The 18,784-nt window shown below is 44.2% G+C and overlaps 1 protein-coding gene across 1 annotated transcript in view; it reads right to left on the bottom strand.

Moving 5' to 3' along the window:
* Positions 1-18,784, bottom strand: part of mdn1 (midasin AAA ATPase 1) — a gene marked incomplete at its 5' end in the record, with an annotated part of 79,840 nt that overhangs the window by 32,766 nt on the left and 28,290 nt on the right. The window contains 29 exons of the mRNA XM_080019069.1: positions 198-362; positions 1,203-1,326; positions 1,911-2,160; positions 2,900-3,098; positions 3,267-3,387; positions 4,266-4,426; positions 4,948-5,081; positions 5,436-5,542; positions 5,960-6,089; positions 6,225-6,338; positions 7,291-7,514; positions 7,967-8,166; positions 8,662-8,810; positions 9,296-9,504; positions 10,196-10,312; positions 10,408-10,567; positions 11,194-11,458; positions 11,958-12,221; positions 12,566-12,655; positions 12,769-12,957; positions 13,223-13,330; positions 13,726-13,923; positions 14,047-14,169; positions 14,255-14,463; positions 15,546-15,743; positions 16,247-16,507; positions 17,057-17,171; positions 17,800-17,938; positions 18,086-18,216. Coding sequence (XP_079875195.1) covers positions 198-362; positions 1,203-1,326; positions 1,911-2,160; positions 2,900-3,098; positions 3,267-3,387; positions 4,266-4,426; positions 4,948-5,081; positions 5,436-5,542; positions 5,960-6,089; positions 6,225-6,338; positions 7,291-7,514; positions 7,967-8,166; positions 8,662-8,810; positions 9,296-9,504; positions 10,196-10,312; positions 10,408-10,567; positions 11,194-11,458; positions 11,958-12,221; positions 12,566-12,655; positions 12,769-12,957; positions 13,223-13,330; positions 13,726-13,923; positions 14,047-14,169; positions 14,255-14,463; positions 15,546-15,743; positions 16,247-16,507; positions 17,057-17,171; positions 17,800-17,938; positions 18,086-18,216 — 4,854 coding nt within the window. The remainder of the gene's footprint in view (positions 1-197; positions 363-1,202; positions 1,327-1,910; positions 2,161-2,899; positions 3,099-3,266; positions 3,388-4,265; positions 4,427-4,947; positions 5,082-5,435; positions 5,543-5,959; positions 6,090-6,224; positions 6,339-7,290; positions 7,515-7,966; positions 8,167-8,661; positions 8,811-9,295; positions 9,505-10,195; positions 10,313-10,407; positions 10,568-11,193; positions 11,459-11,957; positions 12,222-12,565; positions 12,656-12,768; positions 12,958-13,222; positions 13,331-13,725; positions 13,924-14,046; positions 14,170-14,254; positions 14,464-15,545; positions 15,744-16,246; positions 16,508-17,056; positions 17,172-17,799; positions 17,939-18,085; positions 18,217-18,784) is intronic.

Raw genomic sequence — 18,784 nt, 5'->3', positions numbered from 1 at the left:
CGATTGCTATAGATTCATATCGTGAAATCCTGTCAACATCAAGCCCTATAACGTTTGATTTAATTTCCTTTAATTAATCAGTATCTTCGGTTCCATAACAACTCTATAAATAATATCTGTTTCCGTTGGTCACCCCTGCAGGTTCCACATCAGGAGGCAGGATGAAAACATCAATTCTAGAATTTCGTTTCCTGTACCGTGTTGTCGGCCCCGTGGTGCTGCTTGGGCAGTACATCGGGGTCCGGGTTCAGGGGGTCCCACCTCAGCCAGCGGTCGGGGTCAGAGGTCACACTGCTGTTCCACAGGGCGGCCAGCGCTTCGGACAGCAGCTCACACCACACAAACTGCAGCTCCTCTGCAGGCTGCGAGGGGAAGCACAGCCGTTGGAGGTTTTACGTTGTATTCTGCTTATAAATCTATTTCTCTTGTTTACATTAATCATACTTCAATGGTTTGAACCACTTTTTGATTTCCTGTTAATGCTTTCAACATTTGTTAATTTGAATATTGATATATTACATATATTTTTTGCTTTTGCTGTTCTTTACTACTTGACTCTTTCAGATGCATTTGTGAAAAACATCATTTAAAAAAATTACTTTTCCTATTGAAAATCATTCATGGAAATAATTTTTCTCCCACAGAGTATATTATAATATTATAATAATATTAAAATATTTGAAAATTGTTTTTAATAATATTTATTCAAAGTGAATGGCAATTATATATATATATATAAGAAAATGAAATCAAGTTTTTTCTTTAAAGTTCTCCCTGTTAAAGAGCACTTTTCTACGGAACAGTATAAGGGCCTCACAAAAAAAAAAAAAAAGTACCCCTGTGTTTCGAGGATAAAATTCTGAGTTTAAAGTAGGAATGCACCACCGCCCCCTCCCGCCAGTCTGTCCTCTGGGGACGGGTCCCGCAGCCGGTCTCCACAGTCCACTCCCCACCACTGGAACCGGGCTCCAACGCGCCCTCCACCAGTACACCTGCAGCTCCCGCCGCACACCCTCTAGTCCCACCACCCAGTTTCAGGTAGATCCAGGCCGGGTGGTGCGGTGGTAGGGACAGTCGGGATTCCGACGATATTCTCGATATGAAAGGGTTTTTACTACCTTTTGCGTGGCCCTAATACTCTTCCGTACTTTTCCGGTAAAAACGTTTACAAATAAATATTGGAGGTTAAATGTATTCCTCACCCTGTCGCTGGAGAGCAGGAACCACAGCGGCTGCAGCTGACTCAGGTTCATGGGCGTCGACTGGAGGCAAAACCTGAGGTGTCTGGAGATCTCGCCACGGAGGCTCTCCTCCACCTCCTGATCCCTGTGGGTGGAGCAAAAGCTGTTTTTTAAACGGGGAAAATACCTACATTACTATCTTTTTATTTTATTTTTTTTTTATTTTCTTTCTGGTTTGGCAATAATTAAAATAATTTCTAGTTTCTGTATTTGTTTATTTAGTTTGAAGCTTGTCTATTCCTTTTTTCCACTGAATTTCCAGACTTCCCGTATTGTTAGTGTTATTTTGTCTTATGTTATACATATACAGCATATAGACAGTGTATGAACTGGAATTCTTCATTTTCTTTCCAAATGAATGCATTAAAAAAAAAAAAAAAACATGGAAAAACATTGTAAAAGAAAAATGCTTAAATTTGTAAAATGTATATTAGTTTGGTGTTTAAGCAATTAAACGCATGCATTTTGAGTATAGAAAAGCTAAAAAATTACACATTTATCAAATTAAACCAATTTTTTAAGTTGATCCAATGACTCGAATCCAGTGATTTCTATTGGGTGTATTGACTCATGGAGTTGACTCCTTATTTCACATAGATACCCGAGCGCACATTGCTGAAAACACCTACAAGTACGTTCATAAGCACCAGTCAATAACGCCGTACTCACCCCTGTGTGAGGGCGAGCTGCAGCAGGTCGGTGCTGAGGCGGAGCTGGTTGAGCAGCGCCACCTCCTCCATCAGCGGCCACAGCTGAGCCCTGCGGTGCAGCTGCTGGAGCTCCGCCCTGCTGGGGGAGACCCCGCCCACCGGGCCCGGCTCCGCCCCCTCCCTGGCCGCGCCCGTCAGCGGCAGGAGCCCGCGGGACGACATGTGGGCCTGCTGCTGCGCCACGCAGGACACCAGCCGCTCCAGCACGCCTGAAGGGGACCAGGGTCATTTATTCATATTCATATTAATGTACAATTGAATACGTCAAGTTAGTATGTGAGACAAATCATAGCATTCATCAAATAGAATGTGAACAGTACCAGGATGACGAACTACACCCCGTGAAATATCATACACTGAAAGAAATAATAAGGCACTAACGTTTACCAGTTTACTTCACCACGTTTCTAAAGCTTCTGCAGGGAGGGTACTTCAGATTTTGAGATGAATATTTAAGGAACCTCCTCACAATGGTGCACATTCTTCCACCACCTCCAGAGAAATCTTTTATTTATTTTTCTTAACCCGTGAATGAGGATGCATCATGAGACAGCAGGTTATTTTATTGTCTGGGTTTTGTAAGATACTCTGTATATTTAGCTATTTCCTTTCCATTTTTATTTATTTATTTATTTATTTTTTAATCAAAAAACCCTGCAAACTCTGTAAACTAAAGATACCATTTTATTGGAGCATGAAGTGAAAATATTGGCTGAGTAAAACTCACACTTAAAGCGCATAAAACTAGAAGAGCGCCATTGTTCATGTACAACTAGTCAACTTAAGGTAAAATAATATAAATAATCTTCCCTCGTAGAGCACCTTTCATACTCAACATGAAACTCAAAGATCTTGACATGAATAGAATGTAAATAAATGCAAATTAAAAGTCGTTGCAGAACTAAACAATGAGGTGAATCTAGTTGAGGCAACCTCACTCCCGCTCACCGGTGCTGTGGGGCTCCAGCTGGGTGTTGGCCAGCAGCACCAGGCCCCAGGCCTCCAGCAGACTCTCCTTGGTGTCCAGACCCAGCGCTGCCCCCTGCAGCCTCCGGAGGTCGCCGCTGCCGTCCAGCCGCAGGGTTCCCACGTCCAGCGCTCGGCTTAGGACGCGCAGCCTGGATGCACACTCCGCCACCGACTCCAACTGGAGGAAAGGGGCATACGGGGAAAATCTGGGTTCAGTTTGGGGAAAAAAAAAAAAAGGGAAAATCTGCCCTGATTTAGAAGTTATCCCTGGGTGACTGGAACTACAGGTTCTTTGTAACAAACAAACAGAGAAATTCCCCAACAGAGGGAATCCTGTGATGCAGACCTTGAAGGGCAGAGCTTTCCCCAGAACCTTCTGGATTCCCTTCAGGGCAGAGGACACAGAGACGGGCGTGGACAGAACCGTCTGGATGGCCGACGACACGGCCTGCAGCTCCTGCTGCCCCCTGGGAAGGAACGATAGACGAGTTTGAGTTGGTTCATTATCGGGAGAATAACCCCCGACAGGATGCACAGCGACCTCCCACATAGATCATAAATTAAGATAAACATATTCAGATGGAACATTTATTCAAAATTATTTAACAAGTGTCTAGTTTAAGCTTAGAGCTTAGGCTGAGAGAAAAAAAAACAAAAAAAACATCAGCGCATCAAACCTATTTACTGTTATTAATGTTATATTTCACATTTACATGAATTGTTAAAGCGGACGCTAAATGGGAGGTTTGAGATTTTGATATTGATTCACATCCACATTCATCCCTTCCACTGTAGTTTCTATGCACGGCCACAAGATACCGCCACTCGCTAGTGTTAGCATTCACATGTAGACGGAGTGATGCGAGGGACGCAAAACCAGGCGGAGAAGTGGTTGCCCGGGGAAACAGTCACTATTTACAGATCAGCTCTCATTATTCAGAAACCGACCAATCAGAATAGAGGATTCGACAGAGCCTTGTAATAAAAGTTAGGAGCAGGGCAGGCTCATTCCACTGGCGACCCATGGGCCAAATGTGGCCCGTGTATTAATGCGGATGGGCCCTTTGAATAAATGTGAAGGTTAGGAATGAACTTGTAGTTACATTAAATTAAAAAAACTACACAGAAACGTAGAATATTATCTAGAATAGATTTGTCAGGCCCCCGAGTCGGTAACAGGTTGAAACTAGGGCCCCATCACAATGCAGTTGAACAGCCCTCTAACAGGGTATCAAGGTGTACTTTTTAAGTTGAACTAAAGCATTTTGTTGTTCACTGTTCTTAGCTGGTGTACTAAATGTAGATTACTAATACACACAAATAAAAATATTATGGGGGTGCTCACTCAAAGGAGGCGTCCCCCAGCAGCAGGCCGGGCAGCCTGAGGATCAGGTGCTTGTGGACCCACTGCCAGTGCAGCGACAGCACCGACACGCCCTGAGAGTCTGCAGCCAGGGTGTTGCACACGTCCCAGAAGCGATCCCTCCACTGCAGCAGCTGCAGGATCTGCACACGTGCACATACACACACTTAATTACTTCATATAATATTGCAGGTCAGTATAAAGGTAAGTCATATATAGTATATAGTACTAATAATATGAAGGTAAGTATCAGGTGCAGTGCTAGTTTTAGGGTTTTAGAACTTCAGAAATGTTGACTCCACTGAAGAAGTTAATTTTGTTTTCGACATAAATTAACACATGAATAAATACTATTGTATAAAATGTTAATTTAAATCAAAACCTTATAAATTCCAATTTAAGACTACGAAATAACTTAAGGCTTGATTTTTAATCAAAAAAAAAAAAAAGTACACCCCTTTCTGACTTTTTAAAAGGACCTGACGACATGTTCATTAGAAGCAAATTATTCAAAAAAAAATCTAATTTAAAACTTTTGATGCCATTTGAAGGACATTTCTGATAAATTGATTTAAAAATATTCAATAATTTTCAATAACCCACAGATTGTGCTGGTAAGTCCTGGGCTGTAGTAAAAAGGAGCTCCAAGCTGCGTCACGTTTACCTCGAACATGATGTGGTCTGAGATGCAGGGCTGTCCGCTCTGGACGGCCTGCAGAGCGAAGGAGTCCCAGAGGTCGAAGAAGGTCCTGAGGTGCATCAGCACCGGGTGAGGGAGGTGGCCCATGTCCACCGTGCCTGGCGCGCACACACACACACACACACACACACACACACACACACACACACACACACACACACACACACACACACACACACACACACACACACACTTTAATTTCCACACAGCTGAACTAAAATTACCACAAAAATGACCTAAAAATCATATCAAATGTTTTGTGTTTTCTAGATCTTTCAACTCCTTCAGACACTGAGAACCTCCCGCATGTTACTTTCTTTCCCTTTTGACTTTCAGACATTTGAATTGTTTTTATTTTAATGGTACTTCTGGCAGACGGCCTGGTGTCTGCTTGCTGCTCTTCATCTTGTAGTACGTAAGTCCCTTCCACACGGTACTATTATTGGATGTACCCTTGCTGAACGCTGTTGCAATCCTCAGGGCGCAGTTCTGTCCAGAGAGGTTTATGGCGCAGGTACAGATGACGGAGCGCTCCTCCCTGTCCATCATCAAAATAATCCTAAGACACATAAAAAACACATAAAAATAAAAATCACTTAACTTGCTCCTGACAAATGACAAAATCTTTATAGGACTGTGGATGTAAAAGTGATTTTACTTTTAATTATCATTAAATCCCTTTTGGAAAACGTGACCCACATCATTCAGCGGTAAGGTCAACAACATTTACTCAAAACGTTCCAAACTTCCTCATCCAAGATGGAAACGCTACCACTACAGTCCACCAGGGGCGCTAATGCCTCGAAAAACCACGTGTTATTTGATTTTACACATTTCCATAAGCTGCAGCTCAGACGCAGAATGTGGTCTACTTAATGTGGCCCTGCTTATTACTGTATGGATATATCCAGGAAGTGTTTATTTTTCTTGAATTTAACGTCTTTGTGTTGTTGTTTTTTTGTTGTTTTTTTTAAACCTGTTGGCGACGGCGTTCAGGGCGTCCAGGAACTCTGTGTATCGCTCTTCATCCTCAAAGTTGCACTTGTTGGCCAGGATGTCCACGTACTGCTTGTTCCAGCGCATGTCCACCAGGATGCGGTACTCATCTGAGAGATACAATCATCATTCAACATCCATGAGGAGTCGATCAAAGGTGATGAAAAGGAAACGTCATCGAGACCAAAACAAGGACAGAGGAACACCTGGACCGGACCGCACAGGTGTGAGCGGCGTCAACGTACCTGTGCTGTGCGGCTGCAGCAGCTCGGCCAGGGAGCGTCCCTTGGAGCTCAGCTTGCTGCCGAACACGGCCTTCAGGGCGCGGTTTCCGGCCTCTACCTGGACCAGCGCCGGGTCTGGAGCCGGAACATCGCAGGGAGGTCAGGTAACGCAGCCACGTTTTGGGGAAAAGACGCAGAGTCACGAAGAGGGAGGTTTGTGCGGCCGAAAAAAGAAACTATGAAATGAACGTCCCACGCTACCACAAGGGATACGAATATTTAGGATTGAATTTAATCCTGATTCCTACCCGCTTTCATTCATTATTCTGCCTTACATATTATGATGTATGTATACTGTATATGTATGTACACCACATAAAAATATATATTTATACACATTCAACATGTTTTGCTAAGCTGATACAGTGTACTTCACTTATTTTAAATCAATGTATTATAAGTTATTTATAATAACGTAATGAATAGAATACTTTAATTATATCATATTGGTTTTCATCTCATCACATATTGCATTTTTCCAAATGAATGCTTATAATAGTAACTGTCGGCTACAAAAATAACTTGCAAAATGCTTTTCATGGCGGATTATAAAATACACAAACAATTGAGATAAGATAACAAAGGAATACAGTTGTCATTATTATACATTATCATTACTATTTAATAGCTTCAATTAATGTAAAGCAGGTTGAGTAACAGTGAAAGGCTTTTATTCTTATTCTATCATTCATCACTATTATGATTATCATGAATGTTATCATAATCATTATTAGTATCCTCATTATTATAACCATCATAATGAATTATTGCTATTATCATACACATTATTGTCATTATAAGCATTATTATTGTTATTTTTATTACTAGTGCAGTGCCCGTTCAAAACATGTCTCGCTGCTCGCTGGCTTATTAATATTACATCTGTCCCCAGCGATACGCCCACCAGGTGTCAAGTAGATGGGATAAAGGGTTGTTGACAGACAGACAGACAGACAGACAGACAGACAGACAGACAGACAGACAGACCTTCCTTCACAGTTAGATAATAAACAGTGTATGAACGGACCTGGTGCGTATTTGTAGCTCTTCCCCAGGTGGGACAGCCAGTTGCTGCGCACCACCCAGTCCCCGTGCGACGCCCGCTCCACCAGCAGGCGCACGGCGGTGGGCACGAGCCGCAGGGCGTCGCCGTCCTCCAGGTCCACCACGCCGCCCGAGAACACCAAGCCCTCGTGCACGCCGCTGCTCTGCAGCGCCCTCTGCAGGTCGCTCAGGCTCAGCGGACGGTTCCTGCCAAAAACACAAGGCGGCCATGTTTATTTTAAATCAGTTTGTAAACAACAGGTTTGCTTAATTTTGCCGAATTTTGTTTTTGTAAACAAAATACCCTTGTTGAAACCACTATTTACACTGACAACTTGAGGAAACGTTAAATACAAAATTTGCTAATATTTAGTGCATTAGCCAAAAATGCAAGTTATCTTGGTTGTAAGTGGGATTTTCCGAAAAACCCCAAAATAGAGACAATAATGAAAAATATAAAAATGTGTCAAAAAAAAAGTGACCATCAGGAAAATGGCCATCATGTGAAATGTGTGCACTGACTCGTAAACGGACTAAATTTGGTCTTTTAATCTCAATCTTAAATGAAAAGTGACGATCTCCAAAATCCACCAGCTTCGTGTCGTTCCGTTCTTGGCGCACGGACAGTTGTGTTTCCTCTTGCGCCCCCTGCTGCTCACCGCTTGCCCTGCAGGCTGAGGGTGTTGAGGCAGAAGGACAGCACCTGTCCGTCTCGCAGGACGGAGGAGAAGCACGAGTCCTCGGTGGACATGAGGGCGGAGGGGAAGCCGTCAGGCCACACCCCGGCGCAGAGCAGCCCGCTGCCCCAGTCCTCCGTGTCCAGGATGGAGAGGTGCTGCTCCACCACCTGCTGGGCGCGCTGGGTAGTACAACAACACAAGGACATAACTTTACTCTAAATCTATTTTTGATAACATTGTTTTTTGTTTAAAATTTTTTTGCAAGATTACCAAATGATTGATCCTAAGAGTTCACAATGAAAAATCAAAGTTAAGCTTAAGTTCATTTGAAGTTAAAGTTGCGGAGGTGTTTGACGTACCTCTTTCAGAAAAGTGTAATAGAGAAATGAAGCCCGGTATCATTATTACAGTACAATTATATGATAAATTAGAACAGGAAGATAAAAATGTGAATAAGCACAAGATAAAAATTAAGTAGAAAATCAGAATAGTACGAGTTATTCAAATGTTATAAAAATTAAAACGTAAGATTTTCTGCTGCGTGCCATCGCTGCCCCTACTGGTGACTGATAGGAACTGCAATGACGTCGGCACTAAACGCCGCTTTCAGCTGGTTTGGTTTCTGAGATCAGAGTGAGGGTGGAGTAAGGAGGTGTTAGCGGGTGGTGTCTCACCCTCTGGGTGGCGGCGGTGCGCTGGCAGACGCAGTAGGCCTCCCCGCAGGCGTGCTGCAGGGCGCTGGGCAGGTCCACGCCTCGCTGCAGCTGGCAGGACAGCAGAGTGGCCGCGTGGAGCAGGGAGGACACGGAGGAGGCTGGAGAGTCTGGGAAAGCAAAGACTTGAATCAAGGTTTTGGAAAATGAGATTCTTCTGAGTGCCTGAGAGCAACGCACGTATCTTGAAAATGTTTTTTAATTGTGACCTTTAAATGATTATTTGAATTGACCACAATCATCTCAAATAAGATTATGATTAGCTAACATATGTAACTTATTAGATATTATATTATGGTTTGATTTTGTTGTGTTTACTTAAAGATGAGGATTATATTATGATCCGAATTTGATTAAATGAACATGATATTCGATCTGACATTTAAGTACAAATACATTCTGTGTGATTCAATGATAATATGCTGTTTAACACATACACTATTGAGTTGTACCTTACCCTGTTATTTTCATATTTTTTTATTTTGTATATTTCTATTGATAAGATTTGATTTATAAAGTGAATATTCTTAGACCACGAGAGAGAGAAGAGAACTACGTCATCCAGATGTCGAGGTGTTTTAACTTGACCCCTCACCCCAGATGGTGGATTTGATGGTGTTGTGTATCTCCACCAGCAGGTCGCACACACAGTCGCCGGTGACGCCTGCCGTGTGCAGCACCGTCTTCAGGTCCAGGGCGTCCCAGCAGGAGGCCTCGTGCTCCCCCGGGACGTAGACCTCCACGCCCCGGTTTCTCATGGCCCGGGAGATCTCCCCATGCGCCGGGTCCATGGTCAGAAACAACCTGCAGAACACACACGAGCCACAACTCAGACCCCGAAGAAAATCGACAAAACATGTTGAATTTTCCGGTTTTTGGGATTTGTGCAGCAGCTTCTTGGTTTATTAAAGACGTTCTTCATGTTGGATGTTTCATGGGAAGAAGCCGCTCTGGGTTTTTGTTTAAAGTAATGGTTCTCACCTCCACAGGTGACCATCTATTTTTTGTATTTATAGTTGTGACATGACCGACATTGTTTCAACAAAATGTAAAATAAATCTTTGGCATTATAATCAAAATCAATATTCTCACTATAATTGTAAATCAAATGGTTTTTTTAATTGGTGCTCAGTATATATATATATATATATATATATATATATAGCTTTATACATTGAATGTTGCACATTCATAAATGGAAATTTTCATATATTCTTTCACATATCTTCCCCTGAAACCATTTCTCCAGTTAAAACGTCCTTAATCTCCAAAATCAATAATAGATTATTCACAGTGCACCTTAATATAAGTTCAATATAAAAACAGTCATTAAATATTTTTTTTTTTAGCTGGGAGTGTTTTGTGGAGTGATACCATCACACCTAGTAAGAAACGTATTAATTAAATCTTCCTTAAATTCCCCCTTTTCCACAGTTTTAGTCGATCATGTCTCTAATTAGAGGTATTATTATGGGTCATTTAAGGGGCTCTCCACCTGAAGTTGGGGTGAGGGGTGATTTTGGGCGTGGTTCCATCGATGACGCCGCGTTCGTTGATGGTCAGAGCTCCTCCGGGCTCCAGGAGGGCGTTGAGACGATCCAGGACCGAGGGGCTGCAGATCAGAGGGAAACCTTAACACACCGGATCCCTTTAAACATCACCTCCTCGTTCGCGGACGAGCGTTGGCTTCCCCCAAAGCGCTCTGACCTGCAGAAGTTGACGTTGTCCATGAGCAGCCAGTCCCCAGCCTGCAGGGCCTGCACCAGCATGCCGTCCAGCCACTCGAAGCCCCCGTTGGTCCAGCCGTCCTCCAGCTGAGCCAGACGCTCCTTCAGCAGCGTGAAGTCCATCTGCAGCTTGGACATGTCTGCAAGACACGCAGCGCTTCAGTGCACCGGGACCCGCTCCGTGTACAGCTCATCATTTATGGTATTGCAGATAATAAAAAGCTTTGATAATTGAAAAGGAGTTTACATTGTAATTTGTATTTAAAAATCGGTCATAAAGTGTTAGACAGTGATAAAATTAAGAAGAATATAGGCTGAATGATAGTCATAAATAAAAGCTTTAAATAATGTTCGATAAGCTGGAACATCTTTACTTACTGATAAGGAATCAGTTAGCTCTATTTAAGGCTTTGAAATATATTTTCAAAACCGTATTGAATCAAGTTTAAGCACAATCTTGCAATTTTGCAGAAGCAAACACTTGTAGCTTTTTAACCTTTTCGATAAGATCCTCAATCTCTCTGAAGTGATACCGCTTCTGTCTTTTAGTAGAGAGTAAATACTGAAGACCCCTTAAAGCCAATCTTTTGACTTTTCAACGCCACTGTACGCCTCCTTTCACACTCTTTGAGACTCCGCTGTGACATAGACATTCTGGTTTGGTCTCGTCTTATCATGAGAAGCATCCTGATCAACGACGTGCTCCCTTGTATTATCCAGGAAGGAAGCGGAGGAAGTGATGTTCTGTTTGTTTTTCTCTGTTTACCTGTGAACACCTTGAGCTTGGTGTTGAGCTTCTGCAGCAGCAGGATGATGACTTCCAGCTTGTTCAGCGCCTCTGAGGTGACAGCCCCGCCTGTCCTCTCCAGACCCTCCTCCTTCAGCCAGCGGCGGAACAGGCCCCACGTCTTCAGCAGGAACTCCGTGTCCTGGACGCCCACGTCCAGCGACATCAGGCCCCGCCGCGTCACCATGGCGACCACGTAGTCCATGTTCTCCAGGACCTGCTGCCACGGACGCATGATGTCCACCTGGAGGAGATGCGAGCAGAGGACTGGAGCTCAATGTGGAGCTTGAATATTAATTAATCGTCAGTGGCAAATCTCCCCTTTTGCGCCGAGAAAACGAGTCGGCGAGTGAGTAAAAATAGAGAGCTTAATTTAACTTTATTGACAACATCCCTGGGTATGATTCATTGGATCAGCTTAAAAAAAACAGCTTCAATTTATTACACCAATTTTTATTATGGTATGGTGTCATACTATCATACTTTATTTATCTGAGACATACTGCTATACACTGCTCTGTGTCAATCTGTTCCCAAAATGTGTCCTCCATCTTCTCAAATGGGGGACAAATTAAAAGGTTGATTTAAATATGAATTACCATTAAAGTGGATAATTCACCGTAAATATTTAACACCATTTAGGTTTAACACGAGCTGAAGCCATTTCAGAATGTCCACAGATTTGGATTCCTCCACAATGTGACAAAAAAATAAAAGACACATGAAAAGAAGCCCCCCTGTACCTGCTCGAAGCCCCCCAGCAACTCCGTGGTGTCCATGGCGCTGTTCATGGCCAGGACCCGGAGCCGGTGTCCGGTGAGCAGCGCCAGCAGCCGCACCAGGCTGGTCTTGCCGCTGGCGGTGGGGCCGACCAGGACGGACATCCACCCCATCTCCACGCACTTCATCAGGGACTCCAGGGGCCGCAGCGCCTGGTGGGTGATGGACAGAGGGGGGTCCAGGGCCACGGCCACACCGCCGCTGCGCTGGAGCACCGAGAAGCCAACCTGGAGAAACAGGGAATTTATTACAGGGAAAACTATTTCAGGGTTTTTGATGCAATTTCAGATGGATTTTAGTTTTGTTTTCATACGTTTCAGACATTTTAATAACACTGCTGGACAATACTTGGGATTGCAATTAAATGGAAGGATTTGCAGAGGGGCAAATGAAAAATAACTCACTGTTGTCAACTTATATTTTCTTCTGGGTCAATATGTCCATGCCCAAAGATATTTAGCGATCATTTTTTATTCAAACTGGCTGTGTTCACTTCACCGTGTCTCCTTCCTACTGGAGGAGGATTTCCACGACAGGCTTCAACTCAGTAACGTCCACAGACGGAACGAACCTGCAGGTTGAGAGGAGTGATGTGGAACTGTCTGGAACCGGTGTAGGGCTCAAAGTCCTCTCCAAACACCTTCCTGAACACCGACAACACCTGAGGGCCAGCAGGGTGTTTCAGATACAGCAATAGTAAAAAACAATAGAAATTTATACCCGAGTATCCTCTCCGCTAATAAGTTGTAGTGGTCAGGGATGGTCAGGATGTACCTGGGCCTTGTCGTCCTCCGTCCTCATCCTGTCGGCGTACACCAGGCCCACGTGCTGCCCGGGGTTGTAGAACCCTGGGGACTGGTCGGCCTGCATCAGCTGACACCAGCGGAACATGTCGCGCAGGTTGAACTCCCAGGGTCCGCCGCGCTGACCCCAGCTCCGCTGCACCGTCACCTCCTGCACCAGCTGAGGAAGGCGGAGAGGACACGGGAATATCATAAGATCTCTTTTCCAAGAGAGATCTGAGGACCGATGACATCGATGAACCGAGACACAAACGACACAATTCAACAGCATGAGAATCACATTTTATAAAACACAGATATTAGTCCAATTTTTATCGTCCATCGTTTATTTTTAGGATTCTTTTTCTGGTTTAATATCTTTTGTTATTGCCCGTGTTTTTTTTAATTTGTTCATTGGTTCAATGTCGTGGGAACTGTGAACCTACCCTGTTACTGAACTCGACCATCTTGGAGATAATCTCCTTGTGGATGTTCGGGAAGACGGAGTCTCCGATGAACTCCATGTCCTTGCTGGTGAGCTGGTCGACGAAAACCTGGATGCAGTGGCAGGTCATGAAAAGATGGAAATTCAATTAAATTGACCATAAAAAGGAGACATTAATTTCAAAGTATCATTAAAGAATTCAGAAAAATAAGAAAAATAATAAATAAAAATTGCCCTGGGGAAGGTTTACCCAGCCCAAAACTGTTGGTTTGAAAATTTCAGTATTAAAGTAAAGTCAAGAACCGTGAGATTATTTAGTCAAACATATTGCATATTTGATCTTTTTGATTATCTTTATTTTATCTTTTTACTTTAATTTCTACCACACGTAGAAGTGTGGGAAGTGAAAGCTGGATTCATTTTTGGTGGTGAATTATTTTGGTGGCACCAAGACCAGGAGCGAATGAAAACTCTTCTTCTTCTTCTTCTTCTTGTCCAGCTCACCTGGGTGAACCTGTTGAGGAAGGACTTGGGGAGGCCCTTGCGGCCCCCGCCCTGCGTGAAGGGGTTCTGGCAGCCGAAGATCTTGGTCTTTTCGTGCTGGACCTGGAAGCTCAGGCCCAGCTCTGGGATGTAGATCTCGGCCCGGTGGTCGAAGCAGGCGTTCAGGCCCTCCAGTACTGACTGGGAGGCCAGGTTCAGCTGGAGAGAAATTCAGGAAAAGAGATAACTCTCAATAAGAGCCGCAGGAAATCCCTGTAAATTGACGTTCTTAATTCTTAATATATTGTTAATTATATACAATGACTGGAGTCTGGTCTGTACCTCGTCCAGGACGATCCAGTGTCCGGCCTTCAAGGCGGCCAGTAGGGGCCCATCCCTCCAGGCGAACTCCCCTCCTTTACCTCCCTCCACGGGGAGGTCCGTCCCAAACAGGTCAGTCACATCCTGCCCAGAGAGATCTCAGGATCAAACCCATTTCAAAGCCATCTCCAAACCACAACGTTCCACAACAGTTAAAGCAACAACTCACAGTCTGCTCCGACAGATTGATCCGGACCAGGCGGTTCCCAGAGGCCTTGGCCAGGGCGGCCACCAGGCTGGTCTTCCCGACCCCCGGGGACCCCTCCAGCAGGACCGGCCTCTGCAGCTTCAGGGCCCGCAGCAGCCGCTGGGCGTTTACCGCGGTGGTGCCCGCCGCCATGGCGTAGTCTGCCAGGCTGCGGCTCTCGCTCTGAGGGCCTGGGAAGAAGCGCACCTCATTATTCAACCGGACTGCAGCATGTTCATGGTGTTTCTGTCTTGAATCTTGACTAATTAGGAATTCAACTCAATTTTAATTTTGACATTGCTTTAAAATTCCTCCAGGTGAGGTCTTTCAAATGTTGATCCATTTGGATTTTTTTTTGTTGTGCAGACGTTGTGTTTTATGATATAGATGGAGTTTTATGTGTGCTTTGCATGTTTATTTATATGTATTATTATTATAATTCCCCAGCTCTGTGGAATACTCGATTATGATTGGTCGATTATGGTCACTCAGTGGTCGACCACCTCTCCGCCTGGTGCCAAGCCCCTCGTGCCGCTCCACCTACATGCTCTTACCAACACAAGCTGGTGGCACCTTCTAAAGCCACAACATAGAAACTGCAATGGAAGACTTCAACCCAACGTCGCATTCAGCGTTTCCAATTTCATGATTAATGGAAATGTCCACTTTAACATTAATGACAGTAAATAGTCTTGTCAAAGTCGGCAGCAATTATATTATACAAGCACTGACTGTTTTCCAAAAGGCAAAATAACAAAAGTATTTGAAAGATCAATAAAACTTTAGCTTATAGAAAAATAAATTATATTGTGTTGAGTGATAAATTTGTTTTGTACAAATGGTTATTTATTTAGACCAAATATGTTATTTAGTAAAAATGATACAGAACATATTAAATCTATCACAGTAATATGTAAGAATGCGTTGCACTGTGTGCATCCTTAGTGTGTCCCGTAGTGTGCTCAATTACTTTGTCATATTTTAGATTATTAAATGTGTAGTGTACATTTACAATGAATACAAATATAATTATTCGTATTTATTGTTAATGTACACCATCTACAAACATCTGTTATCCATGTTTTACTTATTTGTATTGTGTATTCATATATTTTCTTACTTTCTGTCCTTCATTGATCTGCTGTCACGTCTGAACTTCCTTCCAGGTTTAATGAAGCCCCCCCAACATTTGGATAAAAGCCTCTAAATGTCTACATGTGTAAACGTCTAAATGTCTAAAAGTCTATCAGTCAGTGACAGCGGGGTGCCCCACCTAGGGCGATGTAGAAGGGGTCGATGCCGAAGAAGTCGTCCCCCCACTGCGGCTCCCGGGGGAGGGCCGTGTCGTAGACGCGCAGGGCGTCCAGCGTCTCCTGGTCCAGCTTGGTGATGGCGCTGAGGCGCTGCTGCAGGAAGGAGAGGCAGGAGCGCCGGGCCTGCAGCGCCGAGGCCGCGCTGGACACCGTGGTGCCTGGACGGAGGAGGGAGGCGCTTACAACACGCTCCAAACGACATTAACAAGTAAAATCCAAATAATAATAACAATGATGAAGAATAATAATAATAACCTTAAGTTGTAGAGCACGACATGTAACTCTAAGTGCTCAAATATAAAATAAATGTAAATAATTGGGGATGTGCGATGCGTGTACAGACTAGATAACAGTTGAACACCTTGAACCACCGAGCCTCTCCGCTCAGCATCATGTTTTCTGAAGCCACAATGTGACTTGGGTAAACCCAGGTACACTGACATTTTTGAAAACGCAGTATTTTCTCTGCGTTCTGGCCACGACAGCATTTCAGGAGGCGGAAACAAAGGTTTTGGAAAAACTTTTTCATCATTTCGTCGTTTGCCGGGAGGAAAAAAGTGCTGATGTCGCCTCGAGCATGAAGGATTTTTAATAAGTTAGCACTGAATGTGACCCCACCCGTGACCACAGTGGTCATGCTCCACCAGCCGGGTTTCCCCACCTGATCCGATGGCGTCCACGTAGACCAGGCAGGCGGCGTGGATGAAGGCGGTGACGGTGTCCAGCCTCAGGTCCCACTCGGCCTCGTCCTCGTCGTCCAGCGCCCCCATGGTCATGAAGCCGTCCTCGTCGCGCTCGCACACTGTGTTCAGGAAGTTGACCCAGGACAGGACGTCCCGCACGCTCAGCACGCAGCGACGCCCAAAGTCCTGCTGCGGCAGCCAGTCCAGGAAGTCCAGCATCAGCTCCGCCACGTCGCCCCCTGCAGGCGGGGGCCCGAGATTAGTAACCCCTCCGAAAATGATGAGCGGCATCACGTGAATATTCATGGTTTTAGGAGGAAGCAGAGACAGTTTACGGTGAAGCCGCATTAAGTTTAAATGTCCGATGTAAAATCATATCAGAATGTGCTGTGATTTCGGGTTTATCGAGATATTTTATTCTGACTCTAATGTTTTTTCTGATGTTGATTTTTATTCTTTTCCTGTATTAGTTTTGCAGTCTTCAGAGTTTGCTTTTCTATAATTTCACTGCTCCATACGTGTACGTTGTATGTGACAAATAATAACAAATAATCTTGAATCTTGTGTTATCTCAAACCCTGTGATGTAAGTCACTGAAAGGCCAATTTGGATTTTACTACCTATTATATCTCACTATAGTAGTTTTTTTGGGATGGTTGCAATCAAATATGCTTAATTTTGCAGCAGCCTTTCTAAAAACTTGCGACGCAATTTCCGAAACACGTTGGGTGTTTGTTGCCGTGCAATAGGAATTACGGTAAAAAGCGTCAAGTCTAATTAGAGGTTACCATCCAGCGAGAGGCCGGAGCGCAGGTTGTGCTGCACGATCTGCAGCAGGTCACTGCGGCCGGTGTTCTGAGGAACCCAGATCTCTGTGAAGCGGTTCCTCAGCGCTGGAGAAAGCTGGAGGAGGAGGAGGAAGAGGAGACGGGGGTGAGGCATCCTCCACACCCTTAACCACAAACATTTTAACGAGGGATGGGATTCTGATAGTATATTCAGATATCTGATATTTTCTTTGTCTCAACTATTGCTGTTAACCAAGATGTGAATTTGCTTCTTCTTTTTTGGCTCATGATAGCCCCATAAAAAAAAAAAAAAATAAAAAAAATAAAAAAAAATGTAAATCACGCTCAAACTGTTTCTACATTTCCCCAAAGAATGAGAGAAACACAAAGCCCACAACACGACTTGTACAACAACGCTGCTTTCTTGTAAGTAGCGCATCTTTTGAATGAAATAAACAGTTGAAAGCAGCTTTCAAACATTGAAAAATCACTTCAAGTGCAACTTCTCAAAACTCAAATCAACGCATTAAGAAAACAATCTGCAAACGCTGCTTTATCCTGTTTATTGTGTTGACATTTCCACCATATTATGTCCGAAATCCAGTCCCATCTCTTTGGCCGATACTGGACCTGATACAGATGCTGAACTGGATCGGTGCATCGCGTGTTTGAACCCAACATACCTCCTCACTAACTTCAATAATGTCAATAAATTCACAACATTTTGCATTTCCTTTCCCCACCTCCTTCTTGCCGAAGTCTCCTCCGGGATTCATGGTCGCCACCAGCCGGAACCCTTCCGCCGCCGTGATCAGCTCCACGTCGTCGTTGTCCCCGCTGCCCTTCTCCGCCAGAACCAGGGACTTCTCCGTCTCCAGGACGCTGGAGGACAAGGGCGGGACGGAGCGGGAGGTTAGTGGGCCGCTCGGGACCCGATTTTAATTTGGCGAAGGGGGAAAAATGTGGACATGAGGGAAGCCGTGACGCACGACGCCGGCAGGTAAATGGAAAGCGTCCTCCCGTCCAGACCTGTTGAGTCGCTCCAGCACCGAGTCGTCGGCCAGCGAGATCTCGTCCAAGAGGAACACTCCTCCCTGCTTCATGGCGAGCACCAGGGGTCCGTCGTGCCACTGGAACAGCCCCACGTCCTCCTCCTCACTCTGCAACAACACACACAACCAGGTCTAACTGCATGACAACACACACAACCAGGTCTAACAGCCTGACAACACACACACAGGATCCAGTGGGAGGTGAATTACTGTGACACCACAATAAGACCAGCTGCTTCTTTTAGTTATTCAAACTTATCATTTAATTACTGATTGATTATTGATTAATTGATATGAATTTTTTTGTATCTTGTTTTTGTTTTGACAACGATAGAACGTACTCTGCATATTGGTTTATAAACCCTTTGGTTTTATTTTGACCAAAACATTCCCCATTAGGTGTCTTGTTCTCAGATGTGTTTCCTTCTTAGATTATTTCCACCTGATATTTAATTATTTTATGTGGCTACAAAGGAAGGTTCCACACTCGTGTGTAGCGTTGGGGGAAACAAGCCAGTGGTCGCTTTGCTTGTTGCAAAAATACACATACAATATTTTACTTTCCATGTCATATTTTGAAATAGATTTGGTATTTCCCAGGCTGCAATTACTCCAAGTGTCCAACGAAAACACTTGAGGATGATGATGGTGTCTTCATCTTCAACTGACCATTTAT

This window comes from Zeus faber (genome assembly GCF_960531495.2).
Source record: "Zeus faber genome assembly, chromosome: 2".
In the NCBI taxonomy this organism is placed as follows: domain Eukaryota; kingdom Metazoa; phylum Chordata; class Actinopteri; order Zeiformes; family Zeidae; genus Zeus; species Zeus faber.
Note: the sequence above shows the minus strand (reverse complement) of the source record. Positions and strands in the feature narration are given on the sequence as shown.